The sequence below is a fragment of the Rhyacophila brunnea genome, unplaced genomic scaffold, assembly GCF_057557595.1.
Source record: "Rhyacophila brunnea isolate RB1 unplaced genomic scaffold, BYU_Rbru_1.0 scaffold_7, whole genome shotgun sequence".
Classification (NCBI taxonomy): Eukaryota; Metazoa; Arthropoda; class Insecta; order Trichoptera; family Rhyacophilidae; genus Rhyacophila; species Rhyacophila brunnea.
Window position 1 is genome coordinate 39,925,815 of NW_028233339.1, and position 27,246 is coordinate 39,953,060.

Sequence of the window (27,246 nt, forward strand, 5' to 3'; positions counted from 1 at the left end):
AGCGCTACGGGCACACTAATTACTATATTAAAACACGGGCCAGGTAATTAGTAAAACTAGTAGGGCTAAACATCCGCACGCACATCATCGACCAACCGAATCATTGTTTTGTTTTTACTGTACCTACCTACTTATTTAAATTAATTTAAAAATTTTATGAATGAAAAAAACATTTGATTTTGTTATATTATGGTTTATATGTGATTTTCTTCTTGGAAAATGTATTATTAAGAAAACTAACATCTAATAAATTACAAAAAAACTGTAGATTATTTTTTAAGGTACCTACCTTTTCTTTCAAATAATAAATTTTATTTGAAAATTGCAAGTATAACCATGTTGTGAAAAATGGCGCACGTGTATATTTTTAATATGGCAATTAAGTCTTTACAGTTCAATCTGTCACAGAGGGATCGGCGTTTACGAAATGCTGTTAAATATTTTATGAGAATGCTGCTCAATAATATATCACATATATAAAATGAAGCTCGTATTCAAAAGCTTGGAGAAAGATGGCACGGGGTAAGTCAAATTTGCACGAATTCTACAAAGCGTTACTTGATATCTGTCATATTTCCGACTGCTTTGTCTACGTATATAAATTGCAGTTTTATTGTTAATGTGTTACTGAGTTTATCATTGTTTTTTAACAGGAGCATCGGTCTTATTCCTGAGGATTCGGAAGATATGTGGCATGCATATAATCTGATATCCGAAGGCGACGTTGTCACAAGTTCTACCATCAGAAAAGTTCAAAATGAAACTGCCACCGGATCGTCCACGAGCAGCAGGGTCAGAACTATTCTTACAATTAATGTCGAAACAATCGATTTTGATACGCAGGCCTGTGTGCTACGTCTTAAAGGAAGAAATATACAAGAAAATCAGTATGTTAAGGTTAGTGTCACATACTCTTAAATTGCCCTTCAGTAACCTTGCATTCACTTTATGGTTCATATTTACATTATAGGTGGTATAGACAGGTGCCTACTTAATTTCTCAAGTATAAAGTTTTATCTTTTGTAGGCAAAACTACCCCAAAACTGCATATTTTTACAGTTACTACCCAGGTGCTTGTGCAAACATATTAAGCGTGTTTATTATTCTGTTGGGTAAAATTTGGAGTGCATCGTACAATAGATTTATTCCCACAATAAGACTATTTGAAGATTTGGCGTGCAGGAACCGAATTCAAAGCGGAAATGTGTGTGGGCCGAATATCAGTAAGCCATCCATAATAACACTTGTGGAAACAAATATAATATAGATAAAATATATCGTGCAACATATTATGCGACTTGATAATGGCTAACCACGCCTCTGTAGCCTTTCCTTGGGGAAATTTGTGAGACCTATAGTATAGTTATTAGAAATAGTTCCCATCATAGACGGATTGATAGCGTAAAACAGGGGTTCCAAACAGCGTGTCTGCTGACCCTATTTGAGTCACATCAAAATGTTGATAAATGAAAAGAAATAATTTTTAAAAATGTGTTTTTCAATAATAATACACATTCAAATAATAAAAAAAATAATTACTTAATATATTTGTATATGTACTTAATCTAGTTTGGAACATTGTTTTCAGATGGGAGCATACCACACGCTGGACTTGGAAGTGAACCGCAAGTTTACTCTACGGAAGTCACTATGGGACTCTGTTGCTCTGGAGCGTGTGGACATGGCCTGCGACGTCACTCAGAATGCTGATCTCGCCGCAGTCATCATGCAAGATGGGCTGGCGCACGTCTGCCTCATCACTGCCTGCATGACGCTCGTGAGGTCCAAAATTGATGTCACCATACCGCGTAAACGGAAAGGATTTGTTCAACAACACGAGAAGGTTTGATTTTAATTTTTAAACTGGGAATTTTGTCTCGAACACAACATTTATAGATTCTACAATCCAAATCTTCTGGCATATTTATCTAAAAATTGCTAAAGATAACAAAAAATAATAATAAAGCAATACCTACATACATATAAAACAGTACATAGGTACATAATAAATATTGTTAATATATGTTACCAATGAAATTTTTACACGTATGTAATAGCATCTATTGTAAATTTTATTTGTTTTTATCGTAATTCCAGGGTTTGTCTAGGTTCTACGAATCTGTTATGCAAGCCATCATTCGTCACATTAATTTCACCATTGTCAAATGCGTGATTTTGGCTTCCCCGGGCTTTGTGAAAGACCAATTCTTCGAATACATGATACAGCAGGCTATCAAAACTGACAATAAATTATTGCTTGAAAACAAAGGAAAGTTTATGCTGGTACACGCCTCGTCTGGGTTCAAGCATTCTCTCAAAGGTAAGAATGCCTTCAAAATTATTTTTGAAAACAGTCATTATATTTTTTCACAATTTTTTTTACTCCGGTTGTCAATAAATGGTCGTGTCAGAATGTTAAATTTGTCAGAGTGTCAAATTATTCTTTAAAATTATTTTTTTTGCTACTTAACTGGTTTTGCTAAATGTTAAAATTATACAGTTCAAAATGCTCTTTGGAAGGAAGTGCTAAAAGAAAGGTGTCAAATTTGGTTGAAAACAGATTTTTTTAGAAACACAAATTTTGGCATAGGGGTTGTGTCTTACATTTATTCTATTAGGTCTATTTTTAAGTAAACAGACAATAAATTACGAATCAATTTACTCAATACATAGTTTGATGTAATTACAATCTGTACCTAATATTTCAATCCATGTAAGAATATGTGGCATTAAAATTTGCAAACTGAATATTAACGAAGTGTGAAATTTTCAGAAGTACTCCAGGATCCTATAGTCGCGGTGAGAATGTCTGACACAAAAGCTTCAGGAGAAGTGCGAATCCTTGAATCGTTCTACACGATGCTCCAATGTGAACCAGCTAAAGCATTCTATGGAAAGAAACATGTCGAAAGAGCTAATGAATCTCAAGCTGTCGAAACACTCTTAATTTCGGACAAGCTATTTAGGCAAGTTTACAATATAAACTTTCATTTTTCTTCTTTGTCAGGACCTCATGACTTTGGATTGCGACAGGGATGATTAAATTTAACACAGTCCGGTGCAGGCAAACAGAGCTGTCTCAAATTTTCATTGATTTGATTGATTTCTATATTTGGAATGCATTTTTCTATGAGGATTCTCAGTAGAGAACACCTCTTGATTCTAGTTCACGTAAGGCGGACTTCAAACATATGGACTCTCAGTCAAGCTGAGTTCAATAAATACACCTGCAAGCCTATTCTTAACTCCAAAATCAATAAAGAAGTGATAAATTTGATATGTCGTATTCAGGCAGTTAATTATCCCGGGAATTTAGCCGTCAGGCATGATGTTTATCAATATGGCCGCTCATGATCGCGTTAATTGCCAGCTGTCAAATCTTGTTGAATAGATTTCTGTGTTATTTTTGATCAAGAAAAGGGATGGAAATGTGTTACCGTGTTAATTAGTTAGAATACCCTTGCTAATAGACATTTAGCTTATTTTCTGCAAAAGTCATGTATTTAGTAATTTTGTAATTATATTATACTATTATTTTTCTTAAAGAGTATTGCCAGGATTTGAAGATATTATTCCCTACTTGCTTGATGAAAACAGAAATAAAATGACATAATATGCCAATTTTTTCCAATGACTGGATTTTATAGTACATATTATGAATATATGGATATATTAAAATGTGAAATGAATTATACCTCTCATTGCCATGACCTTTTTGTCTTGTCAATCTTGTTTATAGGCAGAATGAGCTCATTATAGCTTTTTTCTTCTTCCATGTAGGATAATCTTCCTAGTGCGAGAGGGGATTTTAGTTCACCCAACTGCCACAGATCAAGTTAAATTTTCTACTTGATGGTGTTATTATTACAGGTGTCAAGATATCAAAACAAGAAAGCAGTATGTATCGCTCGTGGATTCGGTGAGGGAGTCAGGCGGTGAAGTCAAAATTTTTTCAAGTATGCACATATCTGGGGAACGTAAGTCAATCTTTTCTGTTTCCTATTTTAAAATATGCCTTTATTTGTAGGTACATATTATTTCAAATTGATTATATTAACATGTCTTGTGCTGAGATGGTGCCATACAATATTTTAAAGGATTTTTGAGGCAGACGAGAGTATATTGTGATGTGATAAGAGTCCAGCTGATAAATGGCATTGAGTTGGACGTGTTGCTCAGCGAGTGTACAACCAATAGATGACTACAGGGATGTCCTAAAACCTGCTGGATCGATGATCTCATTAAGTTCGATGGATGTATGTGGCAGCGAAGAATTAGAAACTGAGAATAGTCTAAGGAGTTAGGGGAGGTCTTCTCCTGGATCGACACTGGGTAGGTTATCTACATATAAGGAATACAAAGAAAAAAATTGTGGAATGCAACTGGTTTTCGCATTTCTATGTTATTGATCTGTTCTGCGGTATCTATGAAAATGTTCAATATTTCTCTTAAAACTTGACAACTATTTCTTATTTTTCCACTTACATAATAATGTTATTACTTATGTACTTTTTCTTTTACTTAATAATTTAACGACCTTTAATGCATTAATAATTTTAATGAAACACGATTTTTGTACTTAAACTTAAAAAAAAAACTAAATTTTAGTGTTGATAAATAAATTATACCTACCTATTAAAAAAAGAGATCAACAAGTTAAAAAAGCTTTTTCCTTTTAAATACGGAATTTACCTAATACATAATTTCATATTTGATATAGTATTTTATAATCGAATGAGTGTTTGTTGTTAATTTAGGTAGGTACGCTGTTTTTCTTGCTTGCAAGATTTTTATTGTTTGTACATTTGAAAACATAAAGAGCATTTTAGATTATTAATAAACGAATGTGACCTTTTAATATTTGACATTATTCGATAGCTACTTAGCACCAATTACTTGGTAAGTATTTAAAGTAAGCTATATTTTAATATAATCGACAACGAATTATGTCTCCGCAGACGAAGCGCAAACCGAAAATAACTTCGCAGTAAGTAGTGTTTACTGATTGGGCGTTATGACAAATTTATTCCAGACTGAGTCAAATGTTTACATTTTGAAACGTCAGCGTGCAGAATTCGGGATATATATTGTGTTATTGAAAATACAGAAGAAATAAGTATAGTGCATAATGGCAAGTAGTTCTTAAACAGTTCGTGGGAATGCCAGAGACATCATTTTAAAAGTATGGCAATTCTGCGATGATGAAAAAGGACAAAAAGTATTGATTATTTATATCGATAATGGAATACAACGGCCAGCCGCCATGACAGTTGAAGATTTATTTTCAGTGTTACCAAGTTGCATTTATATTACAACGCAAGTAATTTCTTGTTTTTTTTAGTTTTGTTCAAAGTTATGATATAAATAAAAATTAATGTCGGATAGCAATATAAATGAATACTTACTTATTATTTGTGTATGTAAACGGATTTATAAAGAAATTTAGTATATTAATTAAACTGACATTTACAAGTGTGAATTCCATAATATGACCTTGACTGGTTTTATTTTTACTGTAAATGGTCCTGAGAGTGACACAGAATCGGATGATAGTCTATCTGGAATTGAACCATTATAGTAGTTATATAATTTCTACATTGTTTGTGTAATTTATAGTTATCGTGTTTCATTTAAAATTCCATTTATGTTGATACTATTTTACTGTCTTTAGAGTTTAATTTATTTTCGCTTTTTTTATTATATTTTCCAATTTCTGATTTTTCCAACTATGCATTTCTTCCTCGTGGTTATAAAAAAAGTAACACGCTTTTATTTTGATTGTGTTCATTTTTTATTTTAATAATATTTGTACAGAAATCTACTACCAATAAAAAATTATAAATTACCATTTTTTTGTTATTTATGGCAACATTCTCAATGTCATACTAGCGCCCTTGCTGAAATGCCAATTTATGATGGTAGATCTATACCGGTTTCGTCTACCTCAGAGGGACATTTTAAAATTAAAAATATATTTCCACCATGAATTGACAGTTCACACAATTAAAGAGACCTCTAATGTATTAATTTGGTATATAAACAAGAGTTAACCTTTTCCACTCGAAATTTTTTTTATAGGTACATACCACCCACTCGAGACTTTTTCCCGCACAAAGCATAATTTCAATATAAAACATTTAATTGGTGAAAAAAATGTAAAAAAAATTTTTTTTTTTTTATTCTGTAAAATAAATTTATAATGAATATACTGTACTTATTTTTAGTTTATTTATAATTCTTCATTGTGTGGTATTTCACAAAGCAATCTCCAATATGTAATCCTGGCTTATCACAGAATCGTAATGAAATAGCGGTATGTAGAGAACTGGCTATAAAGTGTAAATCGTCCATTATGACTGTATATATGATACAAATGAATTGCCTTCAAATACACTTGTAATATAAGCGGCTGTCTCGTAAATTTCCTAAATTAGTTTCGGGCTCATAACAACTCATTCCCAGTGCGGTACACTTTATCAAAAGATTTCTCAAAAAATAATAAATCGATACGTAATAATTTTCATTTGACTCATTAGAGTATTTCACATTATATAGGTTCCGAATCGGCATAATATACTAATAAGTATTGTCATCAAAAACAGTATTCAAATATAAAACTGTAAACTATACGAGACGCCCCTGCGCAAGCGAGAACCAATAAAAAATATAAACACACTTCAAAATCATGCGTGACAAACACTTCACTCTAGTCTGGGAACGTTCAATAAATAAAATTTATGTGACAAAAAAACATTGCTTGCAAGCGACGACCTACGAATAAAAAAAGAGAAGATTCCGATAAAAATACTATGTTGAAATTAGGCACGCAGTATTCTTTTGCCGACTTCTTTCTCAGATAAATGTAATAACCTATTATTATTCATTCTAACTTGATTGAAATCGCATTATAAAAATTTCTGAAAATATTACAAAAAATGACTTTATAGGCGGTGCCGCCGCTACGGCGGCACTCGAGTAATACGGGAAACTTCTAATGCCGCCGATATGGCGGCACTCGAGTGTTAAGGGTTAATTATATTCTGTCAGCATGCATTTGCTAATGTGCAATTTGGTGAATGTGCATAGTGCCTGAAGATGCCGACAGGCAAAACCCGAGTCAGAAAAAATGACTGTTGGAATTTTAAAAAGTTACACCAATTAGTGATTAATTAACTTTTTTTTAAATTATAGAACTCGATCAGCTGACGGGAGTTGCAGCGATCCTGCGGTTTCCGATGCCCGAGCTGGAAGACAGCAGTGATGAAGACGGAAGCAATTCTGAATAATATTATATCATTTTATCGTATTGACGCTATGACACTGTCAATTGAGCAGCCACTAATATGGCAGCGCTTTAATATCCTGACCACGAGTGGTTGGTGAATTTATTAAAAAAATGACTGTTTTCGAAGCCTGGTGTTGTGTTTGGTAATTGATATTTATTTAGGCAATTTGTTAAAAGACTTTTCTTGACATCAATGAATTATTACACTCGTACATCTGTACTTCCCTGTAACTGTCACTATATCGATTGTAAAAGAGTTTGTACGGGTTTATGAAATGTTATATTCCCGTAACCATGATAATTCTATGTATATTTCGCTAGTAAAATATTTAAATCACTGTAAATAAATTATTTCTTGACACTATGAGTAAATTAATTATTGTAACGATTATATGCCGTTGCTTAATTTTGTATTTATTCTTGTTTATTGATAATTATTGTAAATAAAGAATAAGTTGTTTTTTTATAAATTGTTTTTATAATATTATTATTGATGTGAAGTAAAATATGTATTGTGGCAGCATTTCCAAAATAATTTTAATCACGGAATCCTTTTATATTTTCTAGAACATAATGGGGAACCCCCTAACCTTTTCTATGCCTCACGATATTTTAGCCTACTATGGCAGACTGATTTATAATGACACGTTGAATGTAGAGCAAAGCTCTTACTAAAATCGCTGTAATATCAATAATTTGTGGTTAGTATTTCATAATTATTCAAGTACGTCATAGATATCACTGTGTTTAGTTTTTTGGATTACGGAGATCAATCGACAGCGGCTAGTAATTTGAGTTTAAAGTCGGATGAGATAGCTCGTGAAATTTGTCTGTACGGCCTGTCGATCTCGGCCTCATAGAACGAGTAAACTCGCTGAAGGCATAGAGCCGGTTAAATTATGGTACACACAAAAAATGTTTTCCAACTTTCGAACACTGAATTTCTTCAAGTTGAATAGAATCTAATTTTTCTCCATAGCCGAAATCCAAAATTACAACTTATGAGAGCATGAAGATATTAAACAGCGAAACCCTAATTTTATATTTAAGGGACTGACACTTTTTTTGCTAGTATTGAGTCATTGGTAATTTTTACCATTAAATACAGTCGAACTTGGTTATTACAAGTGTTACTTGTTATATCAGAGAATAGGTATTTTTAAATGAGCGGTCACATAACACAAAAAGTCGCAATTCAACAAAAATACATAATTAGAATTTTCCCCTGAAACAAGCATGGCATTCATAAACTACGAAAGAAGTTGTTTATTGTAATGAACGCTGGTAGGTACCTAGTGACTTCACAAACCTTGGATTTTTTACATGCAATTTCAACCATATGCATGTATACTTTTTCAATATTGTCAGCAAAAACACCAATTAGGTAGGTACAGTAAAACCTCGTTAGTAAGAACACTGATAATTCAAAATTCTCCTGAAAAAAAAGTCCCTTGAACATTATTTTCATATAAAACCATACCTTTAATTCGAAATGATTTCAGAGTCCTTGGTATACAAAAATATTCAATAAATCATAATAAAGTACACTATTTCATGAGCCAGTCATTGAAAATTGTGACAGACTTTTCTTAAAAAATCAAAAATTACTTATTTTAAGGTAATAAAAATAATCCTGACATTTTATGACCCAATTCGGTAGACACATCTATGATTGGAAATCAAAATTTTTTTTTTTTTCAAAATTTTAATATTTTTCCCACATACATTTCATAATTCGAATTTTTTTTCGTTTTTTGGTTCCATGGAATTCATATTAATGAGGTTTTACTGTACTTAGACACTTAATTAGTATCATAAACGTAATCCGATTCCGGCAGCATCCTGTTTGGTCGGATTTTATTGCTTAGGGTCGAAATGTTTTTTAACGATCGACATATTAACAGTTTTAAGAAAATTTTTGACCATATTTTAGCTCGGTATAACCGATAAGTAGCTCGTTATAAAAGTGAATAAATGTATGGAGAAAATCATAAACTAAAATGTCAACAAATGTTTCCTCGTTACATCCGAGATCTCGCTATATCCGTGATCGTAATAACTGAGTGCCACTGTACTTAAATATTGATTGCCGTAACGCTGAAAACGTAAATATTAGGTACCAGGTAAGTATATATATCAATCAATAAATACCTCTAGTTCGAATTGAAGTTAATAATTTGACAGTATGTAGTTGTTTTGAGTTAACGTGTTAAAAGCATCAAACCATCCCCCCTGCAGTGTGGATCAGTGACCTGAACTATTTTTTAATGTAAATATAATGAAATAAATAATGTAGGTACATACCTACTGTGAAACAGGGTGAGACTGGATAAGTTATTTTCAAAAAAATTGCAACTAATTATTGTTTGCCTCAAATATTGTTAGATAATGCAGTGCACATAACTTTGGAATTATTTCATGATCATTGTATTTTTTATATTAAAAAGTTTCGATACCAAAATTTATTTTTATATGACAGCCCTGATCAAGTCAATGTCATTTCGATCGTGCTGGAAAATACAACTATTTTGCCTACGACTTAAACTGACGTTTCAAAATCAAGGCAAGATTGGTCAGCGTGAGAATTTCCGATTGCAGAATTCATAAATTCAATGTAGGTAATGTCAAGTTCAAGTTGTCACTATTCCGTTTGTTGCCCACAATATGGCAATATATTAATTTCTACATGATCGATGATCAGGAAAGGGAAACAAAGATCACAGAGAAGTAGTCATTTTTTAGTCAAAATATTTTTATTTCACATATCAACTTTTGAGAACGAACAGGTGTAGATTAGTCGATAAATTATTCAAAATTAAACGTTTTCTATTGGATCACTTCGTGCCGACTTCTTGACAGCCTTCTTAACTTCTTTTTCCTTCTCATCATGAACCCTTCGTTTCTTCCTGAGAAGCCAGATCTCCTTCATCCTCTTCTTCTTCCCGTCCATCATGCTCTTGTAGAGACGCCTGTGTTTCTTCTTTATCATTTTCTCCCTGAGTTGGAAGTCTTGTTTGTCTTGACGATTCTTCTCGAATGGAATCTCTTTTTCCACTTCACCTGGTACAACTGCCATTCCCTTTTTCTGTAATATACAAAAGTTTAAGATATTAAGGGCAGAACAAAAATATTGTGATATCACAAGATGAACTCTTATTCGATTTTTTATGAGATTAGCCACTTGCTGAACCTCTAAATCTGTGTCAGCTCTGGTTCCAAGCACGAGACCCACAACTTCATAAGCGGTACATTGACTGATAGGTGCTTTTATTCATAACATATTTGTGACTGAATCACTGGAATAAAACAAATTTACTATTGGTAATGTTCACTATCTTTTATATTAATATTTTATTCTTCTATAAAGAAATAATGCTCTATCAACTGCATATGTACTGCTTATATTCATAAAGAAATTTAAAAAATTCCAATTCAATTAATGCAATACAATATAGAGTTGGTGGAGGTTATATCAATAAGGTTTTTCTACAAGGTATGGTCCTTAGCTATTTACCAAACCCATTGGATCATTGCTCTCGAGATTCTATCAGACATACACTGGTCCAACTCGGTATCCAAAGGGCATAGTTTTGTGAAATAAATATCTTCCTTGCAAATATAATATATTTTACTATTCGAGCTCAGTAACTGCGATATGCGACAGCAACTGGCAACACCACTGCTATAAAGATTGGCGCTTGAATGAATCTGTCGCCAGGTACGAACGGTAAGAGTATTATGAGTAATTTTCTTCATCGGTCTTCTGCGAGTGAAGGCGACTACTAATGCTGCCATTGAGCAGTGTTTTTAAACATTGATACATACTGAGATTGAAAACTAAATGTAACACTGTATTTTTTACCTTTTCCTTTTTGCTCTGTTTATCCTCTTCATAATCGGATTCCTCCAATGAGTCAGAATCGTCTTTGATTTCATCATTGTAGGCATTCTGCAAGGCTTCCGCCTCTCCCAGACCCTCAGTTCGGGAAATCCCCTCATCCTCATCTGTGGCTTCTTCAACGTCCGTTTCAGAATCATCACTTGTTTTGCCTGAATAAAATATACATGACAATATATTAGTATAACTTTGCTTTCTTCTCCCATATCAAAATTGAGACCCCTATTAAGGTATTCGCCACTGCTACATCATCAAAACCCTGATGCAGGATCAAGAGCTGCATCATTGGACGTAACACAAGTGTGTGAGGTAGTTAAAGTTATCATTTTTAATATACATACTATATATTTTTCATAATTGTCATGGTATTATCAATGTAAATTTGATCTGATCTTCCAAAGCTATTAACAATTCTATTATCAAGAAGATAAATTAATGAAGGTTACCTCATCGCAGAAGAATGAAATGATACAACATAAAACTGCTGAAGCCAAAAACTCTTTAAATTTATTAATAATATAACAAAGATAATTAACTAACCTGCATCAGCAATTCCAGCTTCAAGAGCTCTGGCTTCTGGTGGAATATAAACCTGGTCTTTCTCCTTATCAATGAAGGGAGACAGATGCGGCGGCAAAACAGCTCCCATCAAATATTTGCTGACGGGAAGTAGAGCACGTGCATTGACACTGTCGAAAACCCACTGAGGTTGAACATAGTATCTGGAGATATATTGCTTATCCATTGACGGCCTATCGACAATATGATGAGTGATGGTCTCATCACTTTCGTCAAAAGTAGCACCCACGAATGAATTCTTGTCCCATGAGGCGTCACCGCCGAAACATCTGATCAGAAACACCATCGATTCTCGAGGTACTTCACGGTTAATGAAAAACTTAAAGCCTTTGAATAGTGTCTTCAGTCGGATGACTTTGTCCGCTTCTTGTTTGGCTTCTTCTAATTTTTGAGGGTCTTCGTCTGAAGGGAAGTGATCGATGGTGGTTTCTTCGTCATTGTCTGCTCCTGTATCCACTAACGACAAGGGGGTATTCATGGCAGCCACTCTTTCAGCCACATAGGCATCTTCGTCAATCAACGCTTTGTCTATGTCGCCGGTTTCTCCAGAGAAGTTAGGCGGATATTGCATATTTAATGAATGGAATAGTCTGAAGTTTACAAATCCTAACATGACAGTGTAAAATTCAACAAAAGTTGCCATCAGTTTGAAATCAACTTCGTCCTTTGTGTGAGGCTATAAATAAATAAAAAAAAAAAATTATGCCCTTTAAAACCAGTGCTGGCTAGTTCAGCCAGAACGCAAGAATAGATGCCTAAAATTTTCTTAGTTCACCAAAGCAGTTCTTAATCTTTGTAAGATTTTTAGTTCTGCAGGATTATAACAAGGGTTTTCTACAATAATTATACATATCTGTCCTTCAGATGATACGAAACTGCTGAATTTTGGAAAATGTGACTATTTTGAGAGATTAATTAGATAGATCCATCAGTATAAACATGGCTGTAAAAAGATGTAGGCTACACAGCTCTAGGTTTAAAAACAAAATCAAAGATATGGTGATAGTCATACTGCAAATTGGGTATGTTACCAACTCCTGTTTAAATTACATATTCAGATTTCTTAGGCGATACAGAGATTTGACTGAACACCAATCTTAACTCAGAAATGCCAAAAAGTTTTATTGTCCTACGCACACCGGCGGTGAGGGGTGGAGGTAGGCTGGCTGATCAGACATAGTGTACACTAAACTTTGTCAGTCATACTTATTTGTTTTCATTGAACTAAGGATTCAAATTGCAGATGTTATTGGGTAGTTTTTAAAATTTGATTTAACTCTGCCTCTAGACCAAACCATAGTAGAGGTAGGCTGTGGAAATCTGACAAAAATAATGCACACTTTGTCAGTCTTACTTATTACGAGTATTACGAGTCAAATATAAAAAAAATCAATCGTCAAATATTCAAACTAGTTAACTTTATTATGAAATCAGACGAAGATAGTGATTTTATAATTAATTGGTGGAAATATTAGATGCATCCACTGGCGGCTCCCTCTATAGGTCATTCGGTCATTGACCTGCCAAAATAAATACCTAAAAGTGCGGCCACACCGGCAACAAGTCGCGCGACAACTCGTTAAATTTTACGATAATTATCATAATTGCTTAAGAAATTTTACGATAATTATCATGCTTATCGTAAAATTTAACGAGTTGTCGCGCGACTTGTTTTCGGTGTGGACCCGGCATTACAATCGACATAATAATATTAATAATATGTGCAATGTCATATATAATAATATTAATAATAATCGGTGGATTTGAAATTATAGGGCGCGCGATATTGTGTCAACCCAGTCTATTGGGCTTTTTTTGTTTGGGCGATAATTCCCCGAACAAAAATATTGTGTTCGCCGGCAGTCTGAAAATTGACCCAAATTGAATATTTTTATAAAATTTTCTCTCTCGTTTCTCATACATAAGACAGAGATCGATATAACACAAAATACGAGATCGAAGCTTGTAACGGTGCGTGAATTACTGTAATATCGGCAATGCCCGAGTGTGAGACAAAAGATTTTTTCACCTAATTAAATGAAACAGAATGATAACACTGACTAGATAATTGGTCTCAAGACGCAACTGTGTATGCGGTTCGGATTCGTTGACAGGTTTTGACGAATGCCTTTGGTTATTTTAATAATATATAAGGAGTTTTTGGTGATTTATAACATTTTTGTGAAGCAGTTAGTACGCACGCAGTAGCAATTGAAGTCTGTGATACAATTATAATGGAAATGGAAGCACGATTTGCATCCAACGATCATCTCATTATATCCGATTTGTTCAATAAAGAAAATTACACTGATTTTAAAAATAATTTTCCCACACGTCAAGTAAATTTGGTAAAACTGTTAGAAGAAATAAACATAATCAAGTTAAAAAATGAATTATTGGTGTTTTATCAACGAGATGATTTGCATGGCGCTATTAGTGCAGTTTCTCTTCTACATTTTTTACTCAGCAATAATTTCAACGAAACATTTTCCGAGTCGATCAAAGTTCTCCAATTTATTTGCGTCATACCAATGACAACAGTTGAAAGTGAAAGATGTTTTTCCACTCTCAAAAGAATAAAAACCTTTCTACGCAATAGGGCCAGGATAGACTGACCGCTCTTGCAATGCTCAGTATTGAAAAAAAATATGTGGGAAAAATAGACAATTTTTATAATCGTGTGATTGATGATTTTTCAAAAAGCAAAGAAAGAAAAGTGGACCTGATTTACAAAAAATTATAACGCGTTGTGTGCAATTTCGGTTAACGATGGGTTGGCGTTATGAAAAACGGACATTTTTTGAAGGGTTAGTAGGTACCGACCTATAACAATTTCTAGCACTTATTCTATAATGTATAAAAAGTCAATTTGCAATACGTCTTTTCAGTATACAACGAAAAGGCAAATTAAAATAATATATTCAAAATTGACCTGCTAGGTTTTTCCGGATTAAGCCGCCAATGGATGCATCCATCAATAATTAGAAATTACAGACTGTAGTAGTGTTTCAACATTGTTGGAAGGATATTTTACAACCCTTGTTACATGGGCATATTGTGTTTTGTGAATACCTACTAAACCACATTGACAAAGTCGACACTTTGCAATTGTGTCGAGTTTGTATGTGTGAGCCACTTTAAGGCAAATTCATCGTAATTTTTTTATATCAGTGTTGCTAAAAACCAATTAGAAACTTTACCTGGAATGCAAAGTGATGCGGGACAATCCAATTGATGGTTTGACCCTTAATTTCAGCCTGGTAGTAATATCCTTTGACGGAGACGAAAACTTTCCGCAAAGCCTTGGCAGCAATAACGGCGTGCATAAATTCTACGGTCAATCTCCGACAGAGGGTGGATCGATCTCGTGGAACGTGTTTGATGGAAGGGAAAGTGCTGAAGAGGAAGCATAATGTCAGGCAGTCGTCCAAGTCTCGGAGGGCGTCTATAAATGTGGGGTACCTTTCTTTGATAATGTGGTCGATTTTTATTTCAGGGTAATTGTTCAAGTAGCGCTTGACAGTTTTTTTGTCACCTAAGCTTTGGGCGCGCTGTATTCTGCGGTAGTATATCTGAAATAAAACAATAATTCACAGTAATAATTAATACAGTACTTGTATAGAGTTGTAGTTTTTCAAGGCTGGCAGCGTATTACTGGAAATGCATCTTTGGATTGTCTCTGAATATGAAACAGGAGTACATTAGCGTAAAAAATCATAAAATCAGTTTTTAGCTGTTGTAGATACGAGGGTGGGTCAATAAGTCCTTAGAAAAGCCGACAGGTGGCGCGACTAGTACTGCAAGCGGTTTGTTTTCATGCAGCGGCACTACCGATTCAGTATGCTGCGAAGTTTCAATCAGATTGGTCGGGTTGTTGTGTGTTTCTCGTACATTTAAAAAAAAAATTTGCTTGTGGAAAATGGAAAAATGGAAAATGGAGAAAATTGAGTTTAGAGTTGTTATTAAACATTTTAATATAAAAGGGTTAACAGCAAAGGAAATAAAAAATGAGTTGGATTTAGTTCACGGCATATCTGCTCCTTCACTTGCAACTATTTATAACTGGTTAAATGAATTTAAACGTGGTCGTACATCAACAAAGGATGAACCACGCTCAGGACGTCCTGTAGAGGTGACTACACCATAAATGATCAATAAAATCCACGATATGGTGTTAAGTGACCGAAGATTAAAGTTGAGTGAGATAATTGAGGTTACAGGGATCTCAAAAGGTAGCGTCATTTCTATTTTACATGACAAATTGGGCATGAAAAATATTTCTGCAAGATGGGTGCTGCGTTTGCTCACAGTCGACAATAAACGCAGTAGGGTGGTGGCCTCTAAAGCCCTGTTGTCGCTCATGCAACGCAATCCGGATGATTTTTTTCGTCGCTTTGTGACTGTAGATGAAACATGGATACACCACTATACTCCCGAGACGAAAGAACAGTCAAAGCAGTGGATTGCGAAGGCAAACCATGTCCAAAGAAGGCGAAAACCGTAAAATCAGCTGGTAAGGTTATGGCTACTGTATTTTGGGATGCACGTGAAATTATTTTCGTTGACTATTTGGAAAAAGGAAAAACAATAACAGGGGATTATTATGCATCTTTATTGGACCAGCTAAAAAACAAAATTGAAGAAAAACGGCCTCATTTAAACAGGAAAAAAATCCTCTTTCATCAGGACAATGCCCGTGTTCACACATGTTTACGATCAATGGCTAAAATTGAAGAATTGAAGTTCGAATTGGTCGACCACCCACCGTATTCGCCAGATTTAGCCCCCAGTGACTTTTTCCTTTTCCCAAACTTAAAAAAATGGCTAAGTGGACAACGTTTTTTTTCAAATGAAGAAGTCATCGATCGGACAAATGCTTATTTTGAGGACCTTCCGAAAACTTATTTTTCTGACGGTTTAAAAAAAATTGAGAAACGTCTAACCAAGTGTATTGAGCTCCAAGGAAATGATGTTGAGAAATAAAAAAAAATACAAAAATAAAACCTGTTTTAATGCTTTTTTCTAAGGAATTATTGACCCACCCTCGTAACATAATTAACTCATTTAGTGCTAACACCGCCACTGGCGCGTTTGGAATCGTTGGCCATTAGATATAATTAACATGTTATTTAAATGTGGTAATTAAAAGGATAGCAGTGATTTGAAACAGTGAGGAAATGTGAGTAAAACACAAAAATCTTATGAATAAAATAAATGATTCGTTCAAAAAATTAATTTCGATGAATAGTACATAAGTAAATATTTTTTCAAATATTTATTTATTTATCCAAACTTCAGAGGATTTTTTGTAATCCATGTTTATTGAAATATTAAAAGTTTGCATCGAAATATTGAAGAAATATAATGGTAACAATAATTAAATTTACCCTATGTAATTTGTGTGCAGAAGAAATCGGAATTTCAAGGTAAGTTGTTTCATTATAATTATTGCAATTTTCTGGAACTACTAATGAAAAATTTGCTCTGGTTCGTCCATATTAATTGTCAGTTATGTCAATCTACATCAAATTTTATCATACATTTGATTGTAAGTAGAATAGTAAACAAATTACAAAAACAAAATTTAAAAATTCTATGTTTGCACTTGGAAAAGAAAACAGCAACAGTATAAGCAAAAATAAGATTTAAGAAATTATAATATTATCATGCATTGGTGGGTAATGGATGATTTCAGGCTAGTCATTTACTGGAGTTACCGTCGACCAGCATCATTTATATTGTTGGTGTTCCTTTACGGACAGTTCATAGATTAAAATTTACAATACAAGTCGGTTATGGGGAAGCCGGCGGCAAACACATTTTGAAAATAGCCGATATACTTGATTATTTGTTGAGTTAGTTTAGGTTTTCATTCTTGAATTTTATTAATGAATTTTGCCCAAAATCGGTTACGACAATTAGTACGGTTCCCGCCTGGCTTCCCCATTACCGACTTGTACCAAATTTACTTATCGTCATAAGAAATTTTGAATGCTTTGACCTGACAATATTTGTTTTTCAATGAGTATTCAAATAACTAACAGCTTTTTACTGGTTCTCTGTCATCGTAATCTGACAGTCGCCATTTTGGATTTTAGCTATCTTTTTGTCATCGAATTATAGTACGCGGTCCAAGCCATTATAGTATTTCGGTAAAAATTATAGGACGTGTAGAAAATGAAAGTTTTTAGTTTGTCACATTATCATAAAAGAGAATTTGAGAAATTCCAATGACCTGCTTTATTATAACACCTCTTACGACCGAAAAATGCTAACACCGGCCGGCGTCATTAACTGTCACATTAGTTTTTTAGAGTAGGTATACAACGCAAAACCACGTCCATAGACTAATATCGCACACTGAGATCTTATATTATCGCTTCACGTTATTACGATATGCTGTGATTGAAGTACGAACATTTTACGGAACTTTAAACATCGCAACATATGAACCCCTAACCAAACCGGCGAATTCAATTAATAAAATTTTTCAAAATTGTATTTTTGACGTACTATACTTTTACTGTGTGTACTTTACTTGTACGCGGACGAAAATGTAACTTTACGAATAGTACGCGAACCAAAATGTACTATAATTATAGTTCTGTTGGCAACACTGCGCTCACTGACAGATGACAGCGAGCGGTGGCGGAGAACTAGTAAAAAGACCCCTAAAGAGGACATGTTCTCATTTTTTTATTCCATATTATGGTGGTCCTATATTTATGGCAATGGAAATAAATGAAAACTAAAAGCAGTAAAAAGTCGAAAAGAAAATCATTATTTACTAGTATCAAAAAAACATACCTTGACGTCTCTCAATTTCCATATAATTGGTTCGTGCATCAAAAACTGAATGTCCTTTGTATGGTAGAGGGTTTTGATTCCACCCATTCCTTTCTGCGCCCTTTTACGATTGCGTGGTTCACGGGGATAAATGCCTTTTAGAATACATAGCCGTCTGAAATCTTTGATCGAGAGTTGGAGACGTTTGAGGGCTGCTTTCCTAGTCATAAACTGGGCTCCCTCTCCGGTTGAATACTGAAAAAATATTTACAATATTATTGACACACGTGCCATAACCTAACTTTTACGTAAAACGTGATTATAAAAGATTTCAAGGGCCATACCTTCTTTTTCCTTTTGGCTACCATTGTGAATTGTTAAAGAACTTTTTAAAACAATTAATAACAAGATGTACGACGACAATTGTTTGTTATTATGAATTGTTTATACGGCCACGAGTCGCACTTTACATTCGGGTGAAATTTATAAATCAAAATGACAGATGAACGCGGTGATGCCATTTTGTAAAAAGATTGAGTATTTAAATAAAGAATTGCAAAATCCCTACATTAATTATTATTTAATACGAAGCTATTATTGGATTAATCTTGTTCCGGTACAGCCATTAAACAATATTTTTATTAAATGCCTAGGTAACAGGTAATTATAAGATTTTCCTACTTAAAGGTAGCTTAACAATTTAACATCCTGCAAAACGTGGTGAGATTGGGCCATTTCCCATATTTTTTGGTTTTAATTGTATGACTGTTATTTATTTTATTGGAAGCAAAGAGATAGGACGGTGCCCTCTCTAATATAATATGTCAATCTCTTTGATTGGGAGACAAAATAATATTTCGGTTCATAAATAAAATGAAAATTACTTTGTTACAGATACCGTCTCTTTACGTACCACACATAACTTCATAAGTACTATTATAATAATATCTAATCTAATAATTTATAGTATTGATTATTAAAAACTAAATGGGTAGGTACCTACCTATTATGTAAGTAGGTATTTGAGTACGTAGGTACCTAGGTAGTTTACCTATAAACAATGATCCGGTCACACGGCGCACACTTTGAAAACTATTGATAATTCATTATAGGCACTATTATTTGTAAATAAAAAAATGGGAGACTGCTGTTGACGTTTTACTTTGGTTATATTAACGTTTTATTATTATTGTCATTTTAATAAGACAGTTGTTAGGCTTGTAACATTATGTAAAGCATTTTTATATTAATACGGGCCTGATAAACAAAATATCCTCATATCACACTAATTGTAAAGTCTTTATAAATGATTCTGCAATACTGAATGACTTGCAGTTAACTTTATCAATTGTGTGCTAGATTTAAAAATCAGCCAAGTCCATAATAGATGAATAGGAGAAAAACAGCTTTTTGTTTTCTCAAATACACAGTCACTAGCGTGAAAGTTTATATCATTTTGAGTATAGAATATTTAAAATTATTAAATTCTACATTTTGATAATGCAGAAATGTTAGAAAGCAGTAGTTCTTCAGCAATTCACAAAAAAAGTAAAAGAATACCTAAAGGTGGACTTGGCTGATTTTGAAATGTAGCGACACAATTATTAGTTTTAGTATTCTTTTTTCAGCTACAATTTTATATACAAAATGGATGCCCAGATGGTTGCACTGGACTCCAAAAGTGTTCCTCTGACACAGGCCTTGCGACCTTGCGTCGTAGAGTGCAAAATGTAAAAACAAACCTCCACTCTGTGGAGGCCCATATTATGATCTTATTAGGATCGGACATGGTCAGAACAAGAAGAATTTATTGTGTTCTTGTGAAAACATGACATTTTGTTTTGAAATCACTAATCTCGGGGTCGGAATCGGGAATTCTAATCCCGAAATCCCGGGATTAAAATAGCCTGGTATCTGGGAGTTCTAGGCATAGTGTTATTATTTCATAAATATATTTATTTCATTTTATGATCACAAATGCATGCCATAGTAATGTTTTTGTTATTAATTTATAATAATGATAATATTATTTATTATTTCAGCTAAAGGTGATTGCAAAATGTTGACCTCTTTTGGTAGTGCCTATAATTCAGGGTCATTGCGTTATTTTTTTTTTACTGTGATTAGATGTTTATTATAATGTTTTGGCAAGTATTTTTTTTGTAATTTGATCAAGTAAGGGCTCCACCATTCCACCACTCTCTCTCGCGGTAAAAAAAAATGAAAATCATTTTTCTGCAATAGGATAGATATAAAAAAGAAAATTAAGTAATTTTCACTAATTTTTTCATTTGTCAAAAATATCCATGGACAGCGTCCAAAGTCACAATCTGTGACTTCGAGGTCTATATATACACAGGTGGCTTCTGAGCATGCGAGATAATTCAACACTGATTTACTTTTTTTTAAAGCGAGTTTTCTAAGGAAACCACAGAAGGCTCAATCGTGAAGAAGATTCAATATCTCGTTTTCTTTCCACATAAAATATCATACCATACAGCACCTGTCTTATGGACTTGGAAGCCCGAGACACTGACTGGATTTGACTACCTAGTAAAAGTATCAATGTACACATCTCTTTCTTAGGATAGCATCCTGTCAACAGTGATGACCATGCTCCCTGGATGACAGGACTCTAACCTGCGGGCCTGGCGTGGTGGATCGACCAGCTAAGTGAGAAAAACGCACATCACAAATTTTCTCTGATACAAATGGCACAGATCTGATGATATTTTACTTCAAGAATAATAACATTTGAAGCGCCTAGTTTCAAAATCATATCTCATATCTATAAATGTGAACTTTATGTATTTATTTTTTAATTCGTACATTCTAAAGAGTATTTTGGCTTATCCATTTTAGGAGTATTTGAAAAGCACACCCAAACATTTTAGCGGGTTTTGAAATTTTGATCATACGTTTTAAAGTTAAATCTTTGGCTATCATAAGTAACAAAAATGTCCATCTAAATACATATCATCATCATCAGCATCAGCCTGAATCTATCCACTGCTGGATGAAGGCCTCTTCAAGCTTTTTCCATATCTCTCGGTCCTGTGCACTGCGTTGCCACGTACTTCCGCAGAAATTTATCATTTCATCGATCCAGCGGCCTCTAGGTCTACCTTGCGGACGTTTTGTACTTCTTGGATACCACTGGATGACTAAATTCGTCCAACGATTGTCTCTTCTTCTAGCAATGTGTCCAGCCCATCTCCATTTGAGGCTTTTAATGAACTCTATCACATCGCAAACCCTTGTCTGCTTCCTTATCCTCTCATTCCTCTTTTTTTCCTTTCGCGTTATGCCCAGCATGCACCTCTCCATACCGCGTTGTGCTACTCTAAGTTTCTGGATCTCTCTTTTACTTAGGGTCCATGTTTCACACGCATATGTAATTACGGGAAGCACACATTGGTTGAACACTCTGCGCTTTAGGCACAGTGGAAGGACACTTTTGAAGACATTATTCAGGCGGCCAAATACATATCTAACTCAAAAATTTTCAAAAGTCGTTTTTGGGGGATTCGAAACTAGGCGTTTCATTTTGCCGTTGTGGAATTCAATTTGATGTGGGATGATTCATTTATATAATTAAATGAAAATTCACGTGTACAATTTTTTAAATAACCATTTTTAGTGTATTTTCTCGTATCCGGAAATTTGTACGTAAACAGTTCACCGCAGGACACTTATTCGTGCGCCGCAGTAAGTGAAACATGTGTTCGTGTAACCTTTAATCAGATGATGAGTTCTTCGTTGAACATTTCACCGTGGAGTATATTTGTACGTATGCAACAACATGTGAAGAAGTCTTTACTAGGTTAGGTTAGGTTAGGGTTAATCTAATTGGAACAGTACTATTTGCAAACTATCGCCGCATTTTGTAAGATACGTACAAATGTATTCCACGGTGAAATGTTCAACGAAGAACTCATCATTTGATAAAATGTTATACGAATTCATGTTTCACGTACTGCGGCGCACTAATAAGTGTCCCACGATGAACTGCATACGTACAACTTACATGTAACCGCATTTTCTGACTGAATAAAAACAGCTATTACAGCGCTCGAAATGGAAAAGTTCACGAACAGGAGCGCTCGACAATTTTCTTAAGATATTACATAGTTATCAAATTTGATGTGTACTTCATAAAAATAAATGTGTTACATTTTCTATTACATGGCCTATCTAGGGTCAAAATATTTTTCCACGAGACGGAGCGATAATTTTATCGATGTCACGAACCGGAACGGCGCTCCGGTGCGTTCCGGTCCATTTCGAGCACTGAGCTATTAATAAGATATGGCCAGTGGAGTGGTGTGTTGCTTGGCTACCACAAAAGGGGTCGCTATTAGTGCTTCATATTATGATGCCGAGTGCCGACTACTCAATAATTTAAGTGAATTTATTAAAAAATTAAAAATTAAGCTAAAAATACTTACTCCTAATTTTACCTTGCGGAACCCTGGGACTCCGTGAAGTACCATTATTGGGAAACGCTGCTGTAGAGCAACACACTGCTATTAAATGGGGGTCTGTTAAAGATCCTAGCCTGGGGGGCCAACTTCAGGATGTGGGGGCCATGATGATGACAGATAATAATATGTAATAATGCTAGTGGCTTATTTTTTGTATACAAACACATATCTATTCGAATGGTTATGTTATGGTCCCATTTGATGTTAGCTACAGATAGTTTGTTATGCATTATTTATTAATATTGTATACTAAATTTGTGAGAAATACGCATCTTTTCGAGATCTTGGTATAATTTAATAGTTTTATGACTGGTTTGAACTGTTTCGAGACCCACTTTAAAATCTTCTGAAGTATCGATTGCGTCATATGCGTCAAAGAAAATCAGCGCCGATACCCCATCTGCTAACGCCACTCTGATCATAGATAGATACATTATAATTTTTGTCTTACATTTTTTTTGATTGTACTTAATATTAAATTTTATCAGATGGACCGGAGCGCCGTTTCGATTCATAAAATCCCAAAAATTATCGCTCCGTCTCGTGGAAATATTAATTTGACCGTGTGAGCTAGATATGCCATATAATAAAAATTTTAACACACTTATTTTTATAAAATATACATTCAATTGGAAAATTAATTATGTTAATATTTTCGTAAAATTTTTGGGCACTCCGGTTCGTAAAAAATCCATTTCGAGCACTGATTCAGATTATATTATTATGTCAAAGGGCTACAAGAAAATTGTGAATCAATGCAATTTAGTCGCTAGGTGACTATTAATAATAATTATACTAGGTACATCTTAAACACTTAAATCCAAAACACAAATAATTTTTAATCTCATCAAACAGTCTTTATTGGCAATAGATAATAATTATTGACGTCGGTACAATGATTATTTCTTTACAGATAAATTTTATTAAGTATGTATAAAAATAATAAAAAAATAATATGGGATTATTATTCATAAGTTAGTATTTAAAATGATATTATGGATTTATGGTAGTATGATCAAAGAATTCATCAATGATTACAGTCTCAACTCCATTATTTTCAGTATCATTAGACGATTTTTGAGAAGCATCCTCTTTCTTTATATGATTTTCTTCGATTTTATCAGGAACTCCTATAGTATCGATCCCTTTAACATCACTATCTTTAGATGGAAACGAGAAAGACTTTTCAAAATAGTCAACATTATTATATTTCCCAGACACTTCCGCTTTTATAAGTTCTTCCAATAACTGATAAAAGAAATCATGTGAGTTCATTGAGGATCTGGAGTGATGTGAAGCACTTGGATACGCTGACAGTGGCATGAAAACGTTATCCATATTAATATCCGCCCTCTGCAGGTAATACAATGGTTTTTGATAAGGGCTGTACATGTATTCTGATTGAGGAATTACCATTACAATATCCACTTCTTTCTCCAGATTCGGGAGTGTTGGGCTCTCAACGATTGTCTCTTTTTGAAGCACATGGCCAGTTACTCCTTTGTGGTGTTTTGGTGAAAATGCACTTGAGTATTGATTGATGGATGGGGAGACGATAAGATCGGAATCTATATCGTATGGAAGACTTTCCACAGGTTCTAATGAGCTTAAGACATCAGGTAATCGACTGAAATATCGTACACCACAATACGAATCACGCACAAACAACTGAAGACAAATTAAAACAAAAATCTTCATGTTTGTTGTTTAAATTTAACAATGTATTAGTGGTTATACAAATACTATAATAATAAATAAATATAATAAAGCGATGTCTTTTTATATACTGAAGTATTTCTAAACATGACCTAATTTCCTGTATTAAAACAAATCATTAAGAAATACATTATATTATTACATTATTCTCATTATTGCAATGAAGAGTCATGTATGCCAAAACAAATAAACAAACAATATGCAATATATTGGCCAACAATAGTAACTAATGCGGGTTAATTGCATTTCACGACACTGACAAATAGATTTACTAAGCCCGGTTTAAAATGATTGGGTTTGCTACGTTATACAATATGTGCTTTATGAAAGCCTCTTCCTGGAAATAGCGAAGGGTGGAGGTAGGCTGTTAATATCCGCCATAAATAGTGCATTAAATTTTGTTAGTCATACGTATTTGTTTTTATTGTACTAAGACTACAAATTACAATAGTGTTGGCATTGGCTATTTTTTTTTTAAATCAATTAAACCTTACCTAAACGAAAACATTATAGTTTTGGTATATTTTGGGTGATACGACAAAATTGTGCACACTTTTTCATTGAAACGTATCTGTTTTCGTTGGATATAAGAAAACATAATACGAGTATTACACATATTGTTGTTTTTTTTTAATTAATTAAGCCCTGCCTATACCAAACTATAATAGATAAAACATATTATTCTATCTATAAAGTATTCAAAGTTATGTATGATTTAATTGCATAATTTTAGATATTTTATAGATAGACAAGTATTTTTTTACTATTATCTATTATGGATTGGTTTCGCAGGGTTTAATTGAATTTAAAAACTAACCAATACCATCTGTAAATTGTAGTCTTATTTAAAAAAATAAGTACCTATGACCGACAAAGTTTAGTGTACACTATTTATGGTGTATCTTAACAGCCTACCTCCACCCTTTGTCACTGTTTCCTGGTCAATATTTTGTTCTTTAAAATAAATAAGCCGAATTCCGACACCCTGATAAGTGATAACTTTACTGTTTGTAAGTATTTGGTGGTGCTACATATAGTGCAAGATTGCTGGCATGGTCTAATTAACAGTAAGTATGAACTGGCGAATGACCGGAGTCTAGAAGTCGCTGACTGAAGGTAAAATAAATATCAATAATATAAGGAGATAAATGCGTCTAGATATAAAATACTCATATTACTACAAACACATTGTTATAAAGAATTACGATGTAATATGTGTCAATGTTGAATAATATAATACTTTAATAACGATCAGAATTGTTTACGTCTGCTTAAAAGGTTAATTTATATAAATCTGTGAAAATGTGTCTAATAAATGTTAATAATGTACTTAACAAAACAAATAATATGAAGCGAAATTAGTTTTACATTTTTTTCCCAACGTTTTTATTAGCTCGTATTATTGTTTGTCCGGTGGTTGTTTGTCCAGTACAAACCTTGCAATCGATTTGAAACTTTTAGAATATACCAGAACACGATGCCAATGCATTCTTTTAATACTTTCAGCCATCTTTAAGCAGAATCGAATTCATTTTCAGTTAATTCTGTTTTGTATGGAAAGTTATTTCAGAAAAATCCGTAAAAAGTAAAAGACTATTATTGGTTGCTAAGGGGGTGGTCCTAGCAACTAAATTATTGATATATAAGTGCGTTACTATGGAGATCAAAATGAAATGTCAAAGTGACATTTCAGTATTCTATATTTGTTTTGTTTGTTTGTTTTTTATTTACTTCATATCAAGTACAAGTTTGAGCATATTGAGCATAATAATTCAACAGAAAATTTAAAAACGTTGTATATAAAAAGTTCTTTTTATCTTGTAATTATTTAATATTGGCTAAGTAATATTACAGAATCTGTTATGTAATATTATGTATTAGCTGACATAAACTCACAAAGAATATGACTCCACGGAAGGACTTCGTAGGACTTAGGGTCATTAGTAAAGAGAAGCTAAGAAAATAATTTAAAAAATAATTGACATTAGTAAGTAATGCTGCTTGCTTCAAAACATAATAATGTATGTCATATGCGAATCCATCGTGCATGGAAGGATTGTTGTGACGAAGGGTGGATGTAGGCTGTTAAGATTCAACATAAATAGTGGCCACTAAAATTTGTTTTCGTTGAACTAAGAACACAATTTGCAGATTGTGACGGTTAGTTTTTAAAATTCAATTAAACGCTGTCTAAACCGAACCATAATAATTTACGTATGGCATGGGCGATCCAACAAAAATAGTGCATACTTTTTCAGTCATACTTATTTGTTTTTTTTGAATTAAGAATACATGTTATTACAGATGGTGTTGTTTCTATTCCAAACCACAATTAATAAAAAATAATGTTTTATCTATGTAAGTATGGATGAATGTCATAATTTTAGATATTTTATAGATAAACGAATATTTTTTGACTATTATCTACTATGGCTAGGTTTAAGCAATGTTTAATTGAATTAAAAAAACCCAATAAGCACTATCTACACACTGTAATC

General features: G+C 33.5%; 2 protein-coding genes across 2 annotated transcripts; one reads left to right on the forward strand and one right to left on the reverse strand.

Annotated features, from left to right (window-relative positions):
- The first annotated feature begins 385 nt into the window (after positions 1–385).
- On the forward strand, positions 386–7,755 carry pelo (pelota mRNA surveillance and ribosome rescue factor). The gene is made up of 7 exons (XM_085958172.1): positions 386–522; positions 654–897; positions 1,589–1,843; positions 2,098–2,320; positions 2,774–2,966; positions 3,871–3,977; positions 7,192–7,755. The coding sequence occupies exons 1-7, from the start codon at positions 482–484 to the stop codon at positions 7,284–7,286; spliced, it is 1,158 nt and encodes a 385-aa protein (XP_085814298.1). The 5' UTR covers positions 386–481; the 3' UTR covers positions 7,287–7,755.
- Positions 7,756–10,019: 2,264 nt separating this feature from the next.
- Positions 10,020–19,046, reverse strand: LOC147064859 (pescadillo homolog). The gene is made up of 6 exons (XM_085958167.1): positions 18,893–19,046; positions 18,570–18,803; positions 14,963–15,334; positions 11,724–12,438; positions 11,148–11,335; positions 10,020–10,370 (listed from the first exon to the last, which is right to left on the reverse strand). The coding sequence occupies exons 1-6, from the start codon at positions 18,914–18,916 to the stop codon at positions 10,101–10,103; spliced, it is 1,803 nt and encodes a 600-aa protein (XP_085814293.1). The 5' UTR covers positions 18,917–19,046; the 3' UTR covers positions 10,020–10,100.
- Between the last annotated feature and the right edge of the window lie 8,200 nt (positions 19,047–27,246).

Bases quoted from the DNA above. Each gene is read 5' to 3' on its own strand.
- pelo (XM_085958172.1), top strand. From the start codon at position 482: ATGAAGCTCGTATTCAAAAGCTTGGAGAAAGATGGCACGGG. The intron at 523-653 runs GTAAGTCAAATT...GTTTTTTAACAG, and splicing joins TTGGAGAAAGATGGCACGGG to GAGCATCGGTCTTATTCCTG. The intron at 1,844-2,097 runs GTTTGATTTTAA...TCGTAATTCCAG, and splicing joins TTGTTCAACAACACGAGAAG to GGTTTGTCTAGGTTCTACGA.
- LOC147064859 (XM_085958167.1), bottom strand. From the start codon at position 18,916: ATGGTAGCCAAAAGGAAAAAGAAG. The intron at 18,804-18,892 runs GTATGGCCCTTG...ATATTTTTTCAG, and splicing joins TAGCCAAAAGGAAAAAGAAG to TATTCAACCGGAGAGGGAGC. The intron at 10,371-11,147 runs GTAAAAAATACA...TGTATATTACAG, and splicing joins AACAGAGCAAAAAGGAAAAG to AAAAAGGGAATGGCAGTTGT.